The sequence below is a fragment of the Pollicipes pollicipes genome, unplaced genomic scaffold (genome assembly GCF_011947565.3).
Source record: "Pollicipes pollicipes isolate AB1234 unplaced genomic scaffold, Ppol_2.1 Scaffold_6138;HRSCAF=7277_pilon_pilon_pilon, whole genome shotgun sequence".
NCBI classification, from domain to species: domain Eukaryota; kingdom Metazoa; phylum Arthropoda; class Thecostraca; order Pollicipedomorpha; family Pollicipedidae; genus Pollicipes; species Pollicipes pollicipes.
Genome location: NW_023596818.1, coordinates 21,785,784 through 21,804,672, shown reverse-complemented (window position 1 = coordinate 21,804,672; position 18,889 = coordinate 21,785,784). Strand labels below are relative to the sequence as shown.

Genomic DNA, 18,889 nt, shown 5'->3' with positions numbered 1-18,889 from the left:
TAGTTCCAGAATTCAGGATGAAGTGTGATATGAATGAAAATATTGGTGCCTGTTCACTCTTGACGGTAGGTGAAGTTTGCCTTTAATTCGCAAGTGCCGACCTAGGGCTGTGTAAAAAGTCATGTCCTTCCTCGCCTCGTCAAGATTGCTTAGATCGGTGCTTGGTGATAACGCTGTCATTCCAGGAGCCCCGCCGCTGCTGACCTCCGTCGGTGAGTCGGGTCTGTGTGACCTGGCCAGCTCCTCGTGCGCCTCGGTTCCGGTTCGGGCACTCCATTTCCGGCCATCGGTCGGGCTCCGGTGCCGGGTGCAGCGGGGTGGCGACCGGCCGACGCTGGTTGCCCCTGCCACCTATCGGTCGGATGCAGAAGTACGGTGTCGTCTGCCGGCCGCCTTCCTGCAAACACTGCGCTATTCGGATCAGGTCGAGCCCTGGACCATCCAGGTGGGAGGTGGCGTCAGCTGGGCGTGTGTGAAGAGATCTGCCTGCTTCTGAGAGTGGAAATAAGGCTCAGTGAGTCACGTATCTGTAACTTGCTCCCAGCTCGTCAGCGCTTAACACGATTTTGATAATAAGTTACGGCGCTTTAGCTCAGTGCAGATGTGGTTGGATGCTGTGGCCTACGACGCCCTTCTCCAACAATTCCTAATGGTTGCATTGGCTCAGATAATTTGCCCCAAAACCAGCCAAGCAGTACAAGTGTAGCCACTGGAATGCCTCTACCATGCGGACGGACGACCAACAACTACGGATCCGGACGAGGACGGAAACGGCAGACGACCTTCTATTTATCGACAGAATACAGTGGCACTGAATACCCGTACGTGTATGACCGGTATCGCCGTTCCTAATTCCCTGGATATGCGGCCAAGGTGTCTTACAACGGTATGAACTGGAGCAAGTCGATTGACCTGACCTTGTACAACGGCGCTTGCCTGCTCTGCCGCGCCGGACAGACCAACGTCACGTGCCGCGCGGCAGACGGCTGCTGCGTTATCGCCGGTGAGGCGAGAGGCTGGCGCAGCGCCACGCTGATGGTCGGTCGGTGACTGTAGCTGGAAGGTGTGTCGCGTTAAAAGCCAGATTTGCTAGTTTTTGTCACACGGGTTGCATTTACCAAGCACTACCACCATTACCACCAAACACTTTTTTTCCTTTTGCGTTTTCATGACATTGCATATGGGTTGCATTCTTAAATAGGCTGCAAGTAAGGTGTTTATTCGGATTGCTGCTAAGCGTAGCTTGAACTGCTATCTGGGCACCTTGAGCTGCTATCTGGGACTGCTGGCCAACTGTAGTTCTACGGGCGATTTTTGACGATCGATTTTAGTGTGCCACGCACTGGTGTGGCAAGACCGTCCCTGATTTAACCTAGCTCTCTTGGCTACTTGCCAAATAGCAGTCACCAACGAGTTTCGTTACCAAACTTACGAGTCACCTTGCTGAATCGATGAGCCACATCACTGAACCGACGGGTCACATCACCATACCGACGAGTGATGCAAACCCACAGCTGGCCGCGGGTCGGTTAGTAGCCTACTCTTTACCAGCCCACCTGCTGTACAGTAAAATTCAGCCAAGTTGCCGTCGCCGCAGGCGTGGCCTGCACGCAGCGCATATGTCCAGGGTGGTGTACAAAATAGACTAAGGCTTCAGGGCAGGACGTCTGCAGCCAGGCAACATTGCTGCCGTTGTTCTGTTCTCGACCAACACTCACGCTTGTCGTACGCCAAGGGGAGACACGGGGGCAGACGAGCATGCCATTTGACCGCGCCGCGCGCCAGTGTTACCGCACGCTCTGCCGCCAGGTCGCTGTTACCGATCCGGAGATACGAACCCGAAGGACCCGTGCCTCTACTGCGGCTCCAGTCGGAGTCGGTGGACGGCCAGAGACGGTGAGGACCAGAACAGCGTTGCCGATATGCCGGCATGCAAGCACACGAAGGACAAGCCAAGTGCATCTATGCTATGTCTAATGGACATGACACCTGTGCGAATTCGGGCGTAACGCGCATGCTTCTATGTGTAGTGATGAGCGCCTTACGCTCAATTATCCAAAATTAGGTCGATGGTAAACGTCGCTGACGTTAGGAGAGCACAATACAAAAGTTCGAATTCATTGCCAACGCACTTGTGCTCCACCCATAGGCCAGCAGCTATCTGGAGACTTTCTCTTGCCATCACCTAGTCCGTCAGCCGAACAGGTTTTCAGCTGGGCAGGTTATCAGCTGGACAAGTTATCTGGAGACTTTCTCTCACCATCCCCTAGTCCGTCAGCCGGATAGGTTATCAACTGGGCAGATTATCTGGAGACTTTCTCTCGCGAGCACCGAGTTCGTCAGCCGGACAAGTTATCAGCTGGACAGGTTATCGAGACGGCGTCACATGAAGGGTGAGTCGTCAACATCACGGACTGGGCGGATGACTGGTGCTTATCTCACGAGTCCGGATGGACTCCAGAGCGGCTGACCAGAGGCCGCCCCTGCAGGTGCTGACTGCGCCGCCCCCAGCCCACCAGTCACGTGCCAGACGGCCGGCTGCCGGCACGGCATTTGCGTCGACGACAGCGGTGGCGCCATCTGCGTCTGCAACCGCGGCTACATCGGCGCGCGCTGCCAGGTCAGGTCATACCGCGGTTTTGCTGGCATAGACTAGGGAACCATCGAGGAGAGGACAGAAAGCTTCCGTCAATAACCGCAGCGGTGCCCAGTCTCTGAAGCTGAGCTACGAGGTCGCTTTAGTTGTGATGCGCCAGAATATGTTATGGCGCAAAACAAGACATCGGGGTCATTCGTGAGCCCGTTTTGGCGCCTCTGCAGTGGTTAGGTTGTCTGTGGTACAGGAAAAGATTTGAGCTTTGTGCAGATCACGCATGACGCATGACCAGTGCTTGGTGCGGATTAATACGCCCATGCCTTAACGCTTGCTCCTTTTGGAAATGACCCCTCATCAATCACGAGGGAAGTTTCTAACGGGTTAGCAAAAACTTGAGAAATCTACCGATATTGACTTGAGCTCTTATCTCTTCCATTTTTCCCTCAAGATGCCCTTGAAAATTACTTCTTGTGTTTTTTCCTTCCCTCGCGGAGTAGGCATCCACGTAATATTTCTGTAGCGAATGAAGAAACTGGCACCGAGCGGTTGCGCATGCCATCCGTTGCATGTAACCGACGAATGCGGTGACCGCTGCCGTTTTGCGCCAGGTGCCAGAGGATATTACCGACCTGAATGTGATGGAGGAGACGGGCGACGAGATGCTGTATGGACTTCCCGGTGACCCGCTGGAGCGTCGATGAGGACAGCAGGCCGTGTTGTTGAGCCCTTAACACACGTCCGTCAACCGTGTCCCGGCGAGTGCCGGTGCTGGCTTACCCGGGGAGCGCACACTCACTGGGCGGAAGGCCGCAGATCATTGGAAATGTGGCCAAACGTGGTCGAAGGCGTCAGTTGGTGTTAAGCGCCAGGGATCATCCAGTCGTTCGCGATGGTCCTCCGCGCAGGCGTCCCCCCGCCGCCGTCCGGCAGCGCTGGGACGTGACCGTCGCGTTGTTGCGGTGAGCACATCGTCTGAGGCGGGGCGCACAAGCGCGGCCGGCGCCAGCGTCCAATTCCCTCCCCTTCTGGAGCGGATGGGCGGGACGGCGGGCGGACGGGACCGGCCGAGAGCGTTGCTATCGGAGAGCACGGAGGGGCAGCACTGGCACGTGCGCCTCACAGGCGCCAGTGACATGAGCACGCCAATGTGGGCAGCGTGATGACTAACAGACTGGCCGGCGTCATCAGCGCTGCTGCTCTGGCGGAGACGTCAATGGAAGGGGGCGCTGCTTGCTTCAGTCGGCAAGCGTTCAGCCGCCTCTGGCCATCCACTGCTTCTCCCTTCTGTTGGTGCGGCGATAACGCACGTCGTGCTCGCAGTGGTATATTTACATACAAAACACGGATAACTGTCTAGACAGCAGCACGTGTGTGTCATGGCTCCGAGGACTGTTGTACACGCGAGACGTACAAATAAACGCGGCGGCGTGTCGCGTGTTCCATTTTTCCGTTGCCGGCGAAATGTGAAACATAGTTTTACTAGTTGCACATACCTGTCCACCGAATTATCCGGGCTCGTAGAGAGCCGCGGAGACACAGACAAAATGAGAGTTAGTTGCGGGAGACGAACAAACCAGAAGACGCTGCGGCCAGCACGGCTCAGCGAATACACGCCCCAGCTCCCAGATATATAAAGTATTTCGCCTTAGAAATAGCTCAAAAGCTGCGCAGAAGCCAAGCGGAAACGTCCGAGACGACCTTTCTTGTCCGTACCTTTCCACTAAATGGGTTACAAAATGAGCGCAAACAAAATTATAGTAGAAAATAAAGCGCACTGAATCTTTGATTTCATATCATCCTGGCAGGAACACCGCAACGCCGTCAGTCACACAAGCATGGACTTTGATCTGAGGCCGCTTTGCTCGTGATAGCTAGCGTGCTATTATTACAAGCGTCGCCAATGGCACACCACCACGAACCTAACGGACTCGAACTGCTAACATCTTGTGTCTCGTACGAGAGAAAGCGCACATGACGTCACGACCAATGCACTTTCTAAGTACATCGATGGACTGCATCAGGTTTCAGCTGCGCGGCAAACAGCGTTCAACAGTCCCCCTTCAAAAATATCATTCGTTTATCGCAACAGCCGTGCCGACGTGCTACCTTGGCCCGACGGAAGACAGATGTGCAAACCAAGGACACAACCAAGCGCGCCGGAGGCAGAGCGCAGCACGCCTATGGCTGCCTCGCTGTTGCTCCTGCCATCGGGGCATGACTATTGAGGGCTGGCTGAGCCTTGCCGGCCCTCGGTGATCTAGCACAAGGTTCTCGACGCCGAGGCGGAACCAGGCCTCGCTAGCACGTCGTCTGGCTCCGCTAGCTCGTCGTCTGGCTCCGCTAGCTCGTCACCCGGTTCTGCTAGCACGTCGTCAGGCTAGCTGTCGGTCTAATTGAACTGCTGCAGCACACTCTTCACCCTGCCAAGACGGAGCCCACGGTGAGCAGCATACATCGTGGGACGGAGCCGGAATACAGCGCGGAAGACGAAGAGAAGACGGTGCGAAACAGTCAACTAGAAACAGAATATCTGGCCTCCCCTCAAATAAGTGCTGGATGCCCACCATCAGCAGCGCGTACTTAATGTGGGCTTCACAGAGTTCCTCGCGGCTGTGTCACACATTACCCATGCGAAACACGTCTGACAGAGCGCTGTCATCCCGGACATTGTCAAAACCAGCTCTACCAATGCATCGCCCACCACCTCCACAACCAACCGCATCCCAGAACGCCGCACGGACGGCGGCATCTAGTCCCAGACGTCTCGCACCGGACCGCTCCGAGGCCGTCTCGAGCGTCCCCTCCCCGCCGGCGCCGACGAGGGGCGTGCCTGGCCACACACCTCTCGTAGAGCGCAGCATCCTCCGTGTGCTGCAGCTGCTGCAGCAGCTTGTAGACGCCCATGCGGCGCAGGCGGGCCTGCCGCTCGCGCGAGCCGTCGTCGCAGCGCCACACCAGGTTGTTGACGGCGAACACGGCCGCCACCCGCAGCCGAACGCTCGAGTGCATCTGATGGCGGCGAGCGCGCAGGGCGTACAGCACAGGCGCGACACGACGGCGGCGAGCGCGCCGGGCGTACAGCACAGGCGCAACACGACGGCGCTGCCAGATGGTGCTGGGGCTGTTCAAGTGCATACGTATACCATGGGGAATACGAATTGACATCACATAATTCTTCAAAATTGAGCGTAAATACTATATAATCACAAACGACAGCACACAAACGTAGACACCCTGGGGGTGTCTACGTTGGCATCAAAAGATTGGCAACAGCCACAGTTTCAAACCTGGATCTGCTGTGCCTTCCTTTCCCCGCCACCTCATATGGATCAGACTATGTGCTTCTGGTGGCGCACCCATCGCGAAAGAAATGGTGCAATTCTGATAACAGCTCAGCTTCCCGTCTTACCATGTAGTTCATCAGCTTCTTTAGCACGTCCTCGTTGCCCATGATGAACTCCTTGGACTTAGATCCGTCGGCGATATTGGCCAAGATACAGATGGCCTGCTCCTTGACCTCGGCCGGGTGGTCGCTCTCCAAGGTCAACACGATCGCCTGCCGGTCACCCGAGGTCACAGGGGTCAGCAGAGGTCAGACGGCACCCGGCCACAAGGGTCGAGAGCTGGCTTAATCCACATCCCACCAAAACACGGAAGGACTTCACTGAGCGTGGAAACGTTGTCTCCGTCCGTCACCTGAGCAGTTTGCCGACGTAACCTGGCCGGTGCGGGCCGACCGGTCACGTCTGGCAGCAGTGAGACCTGCCGACCTGAAGTGAGCCCCCTGAGACCCGGACCCTGGCGCTGCCGCCGTCGACGCGGCCGCGTGCTCGGGTCCGGCGCAGGGCCGCCCCGCGCCTCCGGTCGGCAGGACTCTTCACGGACCAGACAGTCCCCACCACAGCGGGCAACCCACCCGGCCCCTCTCCCGCACCTCCCGGCCCGCTGACCGGGTCCGGCGCAGGGCCGTCCCGCGCCTCCGGTCGGCAGGACTCTCCACGGGCCAGACAGTCCCCACCACAGCGGACATCCCACCCGGCCCCTCTCCCGCACCTCCCGGCCCGCTGACCGGGTCCGGCACAGGGCCGCCCCTGGCCTCTGGCCCCGTGCCTCGCCGGCCGCGCCAGCCGCTACCGCCTCACCTGCATGACCTGCGGGCCGTGGCTGTCGTCCATGAACTGGTCGACGTGCGGCTTGGTCAGAAGGTTGCGCAGCAGGCCGAGCGTCTTCATCAGGATGGCCGTGCTCGGGTCGGACAGCAGCCGGAACAGCTCGTTGGTGCCTAGCCGGCGCAGGATCAGCCGCTTGATCTTGTGGTCTGCCTGGTACGCCATGTTCTGCGGGCGGCGCCGGGCGGGGCGGCCCGTCAGCAGCGGCTCACCGCACTCTGGTCATGGCTGGATCGGGCACAGGAGTTACCCCCATCCCCACTGTGGCGTACAGACAAGCACAGCAGCGCGCGAGGTCATGGTCGGCGCCGGATCAGTACTAGAACGGCGAGCCTCAGAGTCCCAACGCCGAAAAGGCTCGCTTGCGGAGACTCCGATATAATGATATCATAGACAACTGTCTTGCGACAAACAAGTTTTCAAACAATTCAATGCACACGGGTGATAAACGGGAAGTAACGACGACTACCGGCTCCACTAGATCGACCTTCGTTTAGAGCCCAACACCGCATGGACAGGGTGCGGCAGTGTTGAGCCCACCGGCTCATCAGTCAGGCCAGCGGGGCCAGAAGTCAGCACTGAGAGCCCAGCGGCCGGTTCGCCGGCAGGGAACCATCACGGCACTGACAGCCCCGCAGCGTGGCCCGCCTGCACAGCCGGCCCACACAACACAGCATGTCTGTGGTCCGCCCACACCCGTCCGCCTGCCCCAGCCAGCACCCCAATCGTCTGTCACGGCCCGCAGCCCGACGGTCCCTCAACAGCCGGCGGTAATCCCGAGAAAGCAGTCCAGCAGCCCGGCAGCCCGGCGGTGCGTCCACAGCCGGCGGTCAGCCCAAGCCCAGCAGTCCGACGGTCCCTCCACAGCCGGTAATCAGCCCGAGCCCAGCAGCACAGCAGCTCAGCAGCTCGACGGTCCCTCCACAGCCGGCGGTCAGCCCGAGCCCAGCAGCCCAGCTGTTGTCGCTCCCCGCAGAGGTCGGCCCCGACCCCGGCGCTCAACGCTCGCCGGCCGGGAGGTGCCCTCACCATCAGCGCCCAGATACCGTTGAGCCGGATGGCCGGATCGTCGCTCCTAGTCAGCTCGCAGAGCAGGTCAACGCCGCCGTGCTGCACCAGCGGCTCCTGGAGCACGGGACCGGTCAACAGCCGGCCGCCAGCGACTCGCGCCGCCCGGCAGCGCCCGACGCGTCCACAATCAGCACCAGTGCACAGCCATACCGGTCCGGGACAGAGCCTACCGCCCAGGATAAACTGACGAGCTACACAGACAGCGTGCATGATGGAGTACTGAGACATAAATGTGGATCAACCCAACCACATCAGCTTGAATACATGATGGCTGCACAGTATGTGCTGCATAGTGTCCTACATCACTACACATACATCATACATAATATCAAAAGCTGTCTTACTCGCAACAGGCAAATGCGTTCGACCACAGAGTTGCGGTTCAAATTTTAGCGGGATTCCGCGCACTTTCTTTCACCTATCCGATGATCGTCGAAAGCCTGACATTTTCGGTATGTATCTGTATCATGTGTTCCAGTAGACGTATCATCTGTCCCACCACCCCGACCGGTCTGTGATAACGTCCGTCACTTGAGCACCGACTTGTTTCGTCCGGTGAGTCGGCGGTCCAGCAATGCCGCCCCACCTTGGACGGCGAGAACTCCAGCAGCAGGTTACACAGCGTGGAGGAGGCGGCCACCCGCACGTCGGGGCTCGACTTTTTGTGCCTGGCCAGGTTCATCACCTGCTCCCACACCACATGGTCCTGGAGGACCACAGAGGCCACAGGTCAGGGCACACCAGCGCGAAAACACGCCGGAGACGCGCTTCCCACACCGCGTGGTCCTAGAGAGCCACAGAGGTCACAGAGGTCACCAACGCGAGTTCACGCCGGAGACGCGCTGTTTGACCACAGCGCCCTGGTGAGACAGATGACTCGCAGGGCGCACAGCGCACTGTTCATGTGGCGGGGCCAGCGGTGTGATCCCTGCGATGAAGCCCATGGGATCAAAATCAGAACAAAATACTGTAAATACTAAAAAAAGGTAGTAAATGCACAGAAAGAGGCGGGCCTGTGGTTGCCAACACGCATTATCGCCACTAAGACGGTGCAACCGTACTCACAACACTGCCAACACGCCAGCACGTCAGGACACTGGCCGCCGACGGGCCGGCGCGACAGCTCGACGTCAGGACCCTGACCGGAGATGGGCTGGCGCGACAGCTCGACGTCAGGACACTGACCGGAGACGGGCCGGCGCGACAGCTCGACGTCAGGACACTGACCGGAGACGGACCGGCGCGACAGCTCGACGTCAGGACACTGGCCGCCGACGGGCCGGCGCGACAGCTCGACGTCAGGACCCTGACCGGAGATGGGCTGGCGCGACAGCTCGACGTCAGGACACTGAGGACACTGACCGGAGACGGGCTGGCGCGACAGCTCGACGTCAGGACACTGATCGGAGACGGGCCGGCGCGACAGCTCGACGTCAGGACACTGACCGGAGACGGGCTGGCGCGACAGCTCGACGTCAGGACACTGACCGGAGACGGGCCGGCGCGACAGCTCGACGTCAGGACACTGACCGGAGACGGGCCGGCGCGACAGCTCGACGTCAGGACACTGACCGGAGACGGGCCGGCGCGACAGCTCGACGTCAGGACACTGACCGGAGACGGGCCGGCGCGACAGCTCGACGTCAGGACACTGGCCGCCGACGGGCCGGCGCGACAGCTCGACGTCAGGACACTGACCGGAGACGGGCCGGCGCGACAGCTCGACGTCGCCGGACGGGATGACCGAGCCGCCCCGCGGATCGGTCGGCGGCCGGGCCACCCACCTGCAGGGCGGTGCGCAGCGTCTGCACGGAGCGCGAGAGCGATAGCAGGCAGCGGAGCGCGGCCAGCTGCAGGCTCTCGCCGCCGTCCTCTAGCGCCGCCAGCAGGTCGGCCATCAGGCCCGGCGTCTCGATGATCCGCTTGCGGATCTCCTCGTCGTTGGAGCCCAGCGAGGCGTACACCTGAGCGGCGGGCGGCGGGGCGTCAGGCGCGGCCGTGGACCGGCGACGCGCCGTCCTCATCCCAGCGCCGTCCTCACCCCACCACCGTCCTCATCCCAGCGCCGTCCTCACCCCACCGCCGTCCTCATCCCAGCGCCGTCCTCATCCCACCGCCGTCCTCATCCCAGCGCCGCCCTCATCCCATCGTCGCACTCATCCCACCGCCGTCCTCATCCCACCGACGTCCTCATCCCACCACCGTCCCCACCCCAGCGCCGTCCTCACCCCAGCGCTGTCCCCACCCCAGCCGTCCTCATCACCGTGATGTGAAAGTTTTCGACGCATGTAACTGCTAAGATCGTAACCGTCGTGATCCCTTAAGCTAGTCGTGCATGCATAAACCGAAACACAGGCGCATGCCATCGAGCTCAAGACCCGTGGCAGCCCTGATTCCGGCTCTTGCCATTAGTTTGTGCGCTTGTGCAGCCGTAGTTCGCCACGAGTGTCACAGACAGCACATCAGTTGACGTTAGCCCCGTCTGTTGATGCGACACACCCGTGGAGCACGAGAGGACGCTGCCAGGGGGGCACCCGGCCGCATTCGATGCGGACAGCTGTGACACCGTCTTGCCCATGCCCCTTGACACAGCTCGAGGTGCGGCAGGCAGTCCCCACCAAGCCTGTACTTCTAACCAGCCTGCCCGCCCTGAGGCACGAGCAGCGGTCACTCGCATGGAAGGCACCAACCTGCAGCCTGTTGGACCTCCCTGCTCTCGGCTGACGGACTGTCCGCGCCCAGCCCCGCCCGCCGGCTCCCCTGGGGGCGTGGCGTGACCGGTACGCCCCGGGGCCCCAGCGCCGGTGCACTGACCCTGAAGGCGGCCTTCTTCATCTCGACGGCCATGCGCCGCTGGTGGGAGCAGGTCTTTGGGTGCGAGGTGGTCGGCTGGTAGCGCAGGTACTCCCGCATGGTGGTGGTCACGTGATCAGTGATAGAGCAGATCCGCTGCAGGTCTGCAACGGCGCCGACGCGGTCAGACGCTCCGCAGCGCGGCAGCCGTCGCCGATGCGTCGCCGGGACGCTGATGATGGCGAGCACGTGATGCTGTCAACTACAGCCAGGCTCGAGGCAAAGATGGCTAACATTGCGTTCCTTAAGCCACGAACACCGATCTTATCAGAGTAGCAAGGTGGATTGCGAGATGTTATCGATGCCCCGGCCAAGGTAATCTGTTGTCCAGCGCTGCAGCTGTTTAACATACCAACACATGATTATCCGTGGTCACCCAACAGTCCACATACCTACGGGATTCAGACCGACTCATTCTGCAGCACGCCGACGCCGAATTTACCGCGTAACACTAGTCCAGCATTGTTACGGGTCGGCTGGCTAAGGGCACAAAATGCGAACTGATCTATTCTCTATGCAACTAAGACAAAAACAGAAGCGCAAATTGACTGTAAAAAACAGGCAAAGCATTGCGGTATTAACACGACCCGACAGGGACCGGTCACAGCACCTGCAGCCAACAGCCACTGAACAATGTGGACGCTCCCCCCTCTCCCCCCCCCCCCCCCCTCCCACACACACACACGCAGGCGAACACCAGTCGCCTGCGAGTCACAGATCGGCACGGAGCATCGCACCCTCCACAGGCTGCCGTCGCTCACCGAGATCGACCTCGGTGAGGTAGCCGAGCGTGTCGGCGGCGAGCACGCGGTCCTCCAGCGGCTGGAAGGGGCCGCACATGCGCACCAGACACGGCAGCGCGCGGTAGACGAGCCGCGGGTCGGTGGCGGGCAGCGCGCCGGCGCCAGCCCGGTGCATGTAGCTGAGGCAGCGGGCCGCCTCCAGCTGGACGGCGCTCGGCTGGTCTCGGGACGTCAGCACCGTCAGCAGGTCCGGCACCGTCCGCCCGCTCAGTCTGCCCGTGCCGCACACGGAGTGAGGAGACGCTGATACACTGGGCTGGCCGCTTAGACGCATGCGGCGGTGTAGCGTGTGACCGCGCGACAGATCTGGACGTGGGGGTGCTTTGAGGCCTGGTTGATGGAAAAGCACCAAACAGAAGCGAGGATATGTCAATCTCCCATTGGCAAGCCCTACAATACAATGCTTTGCTTAAATGCGTGACGCTACAATGACAAATACACGGACGCCGCGGACGCTTCCCAGGCGACCACTAGTTTCCCAGGCCCCACGGCCGCACACCAGAGGAGGCGCTCGCCCGTCGCGTGCCGTTCGGCGGTGCGGCGCCATATCTCACGTGCAGTGGGCGAGCCGGTCCGAGATGGCCGGGCTTCGGTAGCAGAGCGAGGCGAGCAGACGGAGGCTGGGCAGCCGGAGACAGGCCGTGCCAGAGGCCAGCAGCGCCGCCGACACCTCCACCACGCCGTTGGCCGCCAGCAGCTCCTGGTGGCGGCTGCTCTGCGGGCGGCGAATATACGGCGCGGTCAGACACGGCGCTGCCAGATACGGGCGCTGTCAAACACGGCGCTGCCAGACGCCGGCGCCATCAGATACGTGCGTGATAGACACAGTCGCCGCTCGGCACAGCCAGTCCAGTCAGATGGGTGTAGTCAAGATGGGAAGGGTACGGGCGAACGCACCCACAGCAAGTCAGCAGAGCGACACACTGAGCTACATACGGCTGGCAAGCGCCCACACCATGATGGCAACACTACTTTCTATGAGTGTGGCCGATATGCTGGCTGGTAACGTGCCTGTGCGAGTATGGCCAGTATGGTGGTGACGTACCTGGCAGAGTATGGCCAGTATGGTGGTGACGTACCTGGCAGAGTATGGCCAGTACGGTGGTGGCGTGCCTGGCAGAGTATGGCCAGTATGGTGGTGACGTACCTGGCGGCGCATGGCCAGTATGGTGGTGACGTACCTGGCGGCGTATGGCCAGTATGGTGGTGACGTACCTGGCAGAGTATGGCCAGTATGGTGGTGGCACACTCGTCGTCGACCACGGCGCCAGTGACGCTCTGCGTCAGGAGCGGCACGGCCGCCGGGTCGCGGCACAGCTCGTCGGCGCGCTCCGGCAGCTGCAGCAGCAGCGAGCGCAGGCAGCGCAGCAGCGGCGTGCGCAGCTCGGGCGCCGCGCTGCGCAAACCTGCCGCGTGCGCGCCCCGCCGCCGGTCAGCCGTCACACCGGGGCAGGCGGGCCCCGCCATCACACGCGGCCAGCAGCGGTCAGTGTGGCGTGTGGTGCGGAGCTCGGTCAGGTCAGGGGACAGGCGACAGCGCTGGTTGGGTCAGGGGGCAGGCGACAGCGCTGGTCAGGCTACCAGCGGCACGACTCGGACGCGAGGAGCTCTGACAGGCCAGGAGCGACGGACCAGTCCGAGCACAACTGGAAGACAACCTCAGTCTGCGACTGCATCAATGAGCACAGATTCAGTGTGGCATGTATGTCTATATCCGCGTGTATATATATATATATATATATATATATATATATATATATATATATATATATATATATATATATATATATATATATATACATATACATGGTGGACTATCTCCCCCGACTCAGCGTTGACGACCGAGCACGATGTCGGGTGCTCCAGGTATGGGCGTCGTACCCGGCGACTCCAGCCGAACCGCGGCGGACCTACCCTCGACCAGCAGCGGCAGGATGTTGGCGTCCACCAAGGCGAGCGCGTGCTCCCGGGTGCCCTTGGCCAGAGAGCCGAGCGTCACAAGGATCTCCACCTGGACCTGAGGCGTGGCTGGCCGTCAGAGCCGGCGGCGTCACGGCGGTGTGCTGAGAGCGCACAGTGGCCATGCCCAGTGGATGGGGGAACACCAGCGAGCGCTAGTGCAGCTATAACTTTACACTTTAAGTGTAACACAACGTTCCATTCAAGGTGTAACTATTCCATACATAGCAGAGCTGCAGGTCCATAGCAGCTGCAGGTCAACAGCACAGGCAATGTGCATGATATCCATCTAGAACGATCTGACGCGTGTCGGGCACGGACCAATCGCTACATGGATAATGATCGGACATAGATGACGATCGGACATAGGTGACGACCGGACATGGATAAAGATCGGACATGGGTGACTACCGGACATGGATGACGATCGGACATGGATGTCGATCGGCCATGGATGTCGATCAGACATGAATGACGAACGGACATGGATGTCGATCGGACGTGGGTGACGATCGGACATGGATGTCGATCGAACATGGGTGACGATCGGACATGGATGACGATCGGACATGGGTGGCAATCGGGTATGGATGACGACCGGACATGGATGACGATCGGACATGGATGCTGATCGGACATGGATGCCGATCGGACATGGATGCCGATCAGACATGGATGTCGATCGGACATGGATGACGATCGGACGTGGGTGACGATCGGACATGGATGAACATCGGACAAGGGTGACGACCGGACATGCATGACGATCGGACATGGGTAACGATCGGACATGGATGACGACCGGACATGCATGACGATCGGACATGGGTAACGATCGGACATGGATGACGACCGGACATGGATGACGATCGGACATGGTTGACGATCGGACATGGGTGACGACCGGATATGGATGTCACCGACGAACGCAGCAGGCATACTGCAATCTCCATCCCAAACGCACTGGGCCAGTGCTGCACAACAGCGTCCTCCACCGCTCCAGCGCGTCAGAGTCGCCCTCAGAGCCGCACAGCCGGGCACCGACAGCGCGCCGCCGCCGGGTTCCCGGGGGCCACCCTCCGCAGCGGCGGCTGCCGTCACGTCACGTCACGTACCCTGGTGCCAACCGTCGGGTCGGCCACTCTCCGCAGCAGGTGCGGCACCATGCCGCACTCCACCACGTGCGTCTTGGTGCGGTTGCTGCCGATCACCAGGTTCCGCAGACGTCTGGGGTACGCGGAACGGTGGCGTGTTAGGGGCGGTCACGTGACGCTCTAGCGGGAGGCCACGAGGCGGCATCGGCATCGGCCGAGCATGGCGAAGAGCAACCCAGCATCCATGCTGGTGATCAATGGATTTTAGTACATGATGGCAATGGTCCACTTATGTAAAGGTGAGCCAAAAGGTAAGACATGTGAATGGGTCATAATGGAAAACTGTGACATATCTGGCATGCCAGGGTACTTACTCAATTGCTCCAAAGCATTTGTCGCCGTCATCACTGAAGAAATTGTCCAGGAACTGGCGATTTCCCTCCACAGCCTAAACAATTAGGACTTGTTAGGTATATTTGCCAATGTTGTGGAAAAAGATTAAGTTCACATATCATAGTGTAGTGAATAAACTTCCCAACACATGCCTCTTGAAGCATTTAGCAACAACACACATTGCATCCAAGTGTGCACATAAGCCTGGTATCCACATCCCCACAATGAGATGGAGATGAGATGGGGGCAAGGGGGGTCAGACACTATCCTCCTGATTTCATGTGATGGCACACACACTGTCTTGTATCTACCAAACGACAATTGAACAAAGGAGTTCCTAAGGAAGAGGGATGTGGTTTTCTAGATCCAGCATGGACATTTCTGACACTACCTTGAGCCTGAGGTAATAATTATGACTGGAATTTCAAGAATTTTGGCATGGAATAATAGTGTGGGCTGGCATGGTGGCTAACATGATCAACACACTGGAATCGTAAACCCACTTCACCAGCCATACCTGTAACAACCTTGCAGAAACAGGTTCTGCATAGCTTACAAGGCTGTTTACCCCATACATCAGAGGTGAAATCTTTTTACATAACTTTCATTGGGTAATGCTTTGGAAGCACACTATTCATCATAAAAGGTCACCTCCTTCTGATGACTCACCTCCAGCATGGCTGTATATTTCTTAAGATAAGTCAAGTGATGTCTTCAGAGGTTTAGACAGCATCCAATCTGAGGCCAATACCAAGTAACATGCTTTACAATCCTTCTGACTTTGTACTTGCAGCAACCTGGCATACACCAGTCTGAAAATGCAATGCAGGGTGTTGTTATCTGATGTAGTGCACACACAGGGGCAGATAATAGGCATGAATCCAGTGTTATCTTAGGCCAATCTGTTTCTAGTTATCCGAGGGCTTGTGGCGTTCATGGGGACTTAAATGTTAATTGGCTGGGCACTGGGGGGGGGGGGGGGGGAAGAGGGCATACATTTATTGGCCTGGCTGATGCCTAACCATAGGAAACTAGGCATGGTACAAGGTAGCATTTAGGTGCCATCAACACCTCAGGCCCCCAATTAAATAAGAAGACCCAAGACCCATAGGGACAGTGCCTGAGTGATGGAGCGATGATCAAGGATGCCAAGGCTGATAAACAAAAAGACTCCATACAGGGTCCTTGCTTAAGCACAGGGCTCTCCACACAGACAGGGAGAATCCAAGACCAATGTATGCACATTAATTACCTTGAGGGATGAAGGGCCTCTTGGCAGATAAATGAATAGGGCCTGACAACTGATAACAGCATAGGGTCATCAGAGCAAATATAATGTGCCCAAAACTAGTGTAGAAGCCTCTGCACAATTAGGAGTGCCAGGCAGGCTAACAGAAAGAGCCCTGACAAGATTCCCTGGCCTCCACAGGTAAGATTGAATGGAACAACCCCTGGACCTATCTAGAGGGCCCTCAAGCATCAGGTGCCTTCTAGAGGGCCCTCAAGCACCAAGTGTTTGCTTACATGCCCCCCCCCCCCCCCACCCCACAGCAAAAGCACAGGGCCCTCAAGGCTCAGAGCAAGTGGAAAGAACCCAAGACCAATGTGAATGGCCCTTGACCAACCAAGAGCGCCCCAGCAGGTTAACATAAGCTCCCTGTAATAGTGCATATAGTCTTTCAGACAAATAGGAGGAATCCATCATATGTGCCTGATCAATCACGAGTGCCCAGGCAGGTTAGCATATGGGGACCAAGAACCATGTATGGCTTTCTGAGCAAATGCAAATAAATCAAAGGCAACATGGAAAACTCCTTAGTAACATCATCAGCCAATCACAAAGATGTAAAGGGCCCTACAAGAGTACATGGTCTGGCCAGGCTATGAGCCTTAAGACCTTCCAATCAACACCCTACACATCAGTTCTCATGTATGTATGCCCATAGGTCCTCCACCTTTGCTTGTGGCTCTTCTTGATAACCTGATGGCCCTAGGACATCTAATTTTGTTGTGCTATGCATTTGTAAAGAAACTGTCTATTTGGCCAGCTATAACAGCACATGGCCTCCTCAGGACCCAAGCAGGGGCCATGACTTATGGTGCCTGAATCTGTGACTAGCCCAAACTGTCAGCACTTACCCAGCACCCCACATACATAATGCTCATAAATTAGCAGACATGCCCATAGCAGGCCATATGCACCTATTCAGCTTTGCAAATCTTGGGGGACTTGTGGCTGTCCACCACAAGTTTCAACCTTCTAAAACCCCTATCCCTAGTTTGCAATCTGGGGTCTGTATGAGGGACATCTTTCATTTACAACAATGAAATTACAACATTTACACAGAAAAAAAGTGAAAGCATTTAGATGTTCATCGTTATTTTGAGCATAGTTGAACAATGCTTAAGCGGAACACAATGAAATCATTTAAAACGCAAGATCCCACTGTTATCAATCTTGGGCCATGCAACTCTTAACATTGCTGATTCTTGAAATGTGTACATGGTGACGACGCATCTGTGCACTAATGTGTACCTACCCCTCCCCCAGTGCCTACCTCTCGCAAGCCCCCACCGCCCTGCCCTCCCCGAACTTTCTAAACCACCTGCCCCTTCGCTCAAACTCTACATGTTACACACACACACACACACAGCCTGCCTGAGCTGGAAACGCCTCAATTATCTGCTCTGTACGATGAGCACAAAATATTGCACAAAAGCCCTACATGACCAACAAAAGCAAATCAAAGGTTTGCTGTTTCAACCCCTTTCAAAGTCCAATCCCATCATTGGTCCAAACCTGGTGACGCATGCCGGTATCATTGATCCAGATCACTATAATCACTTACAAGTCCTGAAGTTTAACCATAATGTATGATGGAACAGTTTATCACGTGAATCAGAATGCATTCCGACTCAAAAATGTTACGAAAGATGCATGAACCCGTGTAAATGAGAAGTTTTAGGGCAGTTTCAACAAACTATTGCTGCACCCGAGGCTATCTAATAGTTGCCACCCAAGGCCATTGTTGCACCATTGGTTGTACCCACCGGACGACTTACTTTGTCCATCACTATTGTGTAGAGTGACACGGCGCGGCTGCGACAAGTACTGTTTATGGTGTGCCGGGGATTTTTTAGGCTTGGTATTTAGCGACACTTTTTCAAGATGGCGATAATTCAGCCATGGTCGCCATGTGATTGTCTGGGTAAGGCATCTTTGAAATGAACATTGGTGTTAGAAAAGACGGAATATGAGGTGATAACCTGGTGAGGATTAAATAGACTTCCTCTGCATTATCTCACTGTTTACATAACACTATGGTGCAACTCAGTGATATTGGATGTCCTCCCAAGTTAAGGAGGAGGTGGATAATCGGTAACAGAAATGTGTTTATCCAATTTCAGCCATCTCCCAGATGTCCAAAGGACCAATTCTCACTGTTAAGCCACCATTTTAGTTTCTGCACCTGTAACCGAAAAGGTACCAGTGGTGATACAGATGAGATTGGGTTTGCAGTATAGTTGTAAATTAAGTCACTATAATCTCTTCAAATGCATGCCACCTTTGCTGACTCAGTGAAGGCAGCAGCAGCAAGCAGCTGACTTACTCAGGGTAACAAAAATATTGGGTAATACCAAGCTGGTGCTACTGTGCTGACCCTTTTGGCTGATTGTGGCTGTCTGGCTGTTCTGGATTAAGAATTTGGCAATGAATTGTTTGCATAAGAATATACTGCTGTGGTTTAGTTTTAATGTTCAACTGTATATGCACAATGACAGAAAGAGTATGGTAATTTGTATTACAGATTAATTTTAACTGAAGAAAAAGAGGTAGAAATTTGAGTTGTTTTATTCAAAACATAATTGGAAATTATATACATTATGTCAATCAGCTTGTCATCTTACCCTACATGTCATCTGAGAAAAAGTCTTTGGTAGTACCATAAT

The 18,889-nt window shown here is 57.0% G+C and overlaps 1 protein-coding gene and 1 long non-coding RNA gene across 2 annotated transcripts; one reads left to right on the top strand and one right to left on the bottom strand.

Moving 5' to 3' along the window:
- The first annotated feature begins 281 nt into the window (after positions 1–281).
- LOC119106234 (uncharacterized) lies at positions 282–2,527 on the top strand. The gene is made up of 4 exons (XR_005095106.1): positions 282–445; positions 874–1,003; positions 1,810–1,896; positions 2,490–2,527. It is a non-coding gene; the product is annotated as an uncharacterized LOC119106234 (long non-coding RNA).
- A 686-nt stretch (positions 2,528–3,213) lies between these two features.
- On the bottom strand, positions 3,214–17,534 carry LOC119105457 (armadillo repeat-containing protein 8). The gene is made up of 16 exons (XM_037228922.1): positions 17,497–17,534; positions 15,608–15,750; positions 14,920–14,993; positions 14,567–14,678; positions 13,407–13,509; positions 12,708–12,898; positions 12,047–12,207; positions 11,451–11,704; positions 10,651–10,793; positions 9,621–9,800; positions 8,423–8,542; positions 7,795–7,890; positions 6,739–6,933; positions 6,006–6,152; positions 5,439–5,605; positions 3,214–5,016 (listed from the first exon to the last, which is right to left on the bottom strand). The coding sequence occupies exons 2-16, from the start codon at positions 15,614–15,616 to the stop codon at positions 4,986–4,988; spliced, it is 1,983 nt and encodes a 660-aa protein (XP_037084817.1). The 5' UTR covers positions 15,617–15,750; positions 17,497–17,534; the 3' UTR covers positions 3,214–4,985.
- Positions 17,535–18,889: the final 1,355 nt, after the last annotated feature.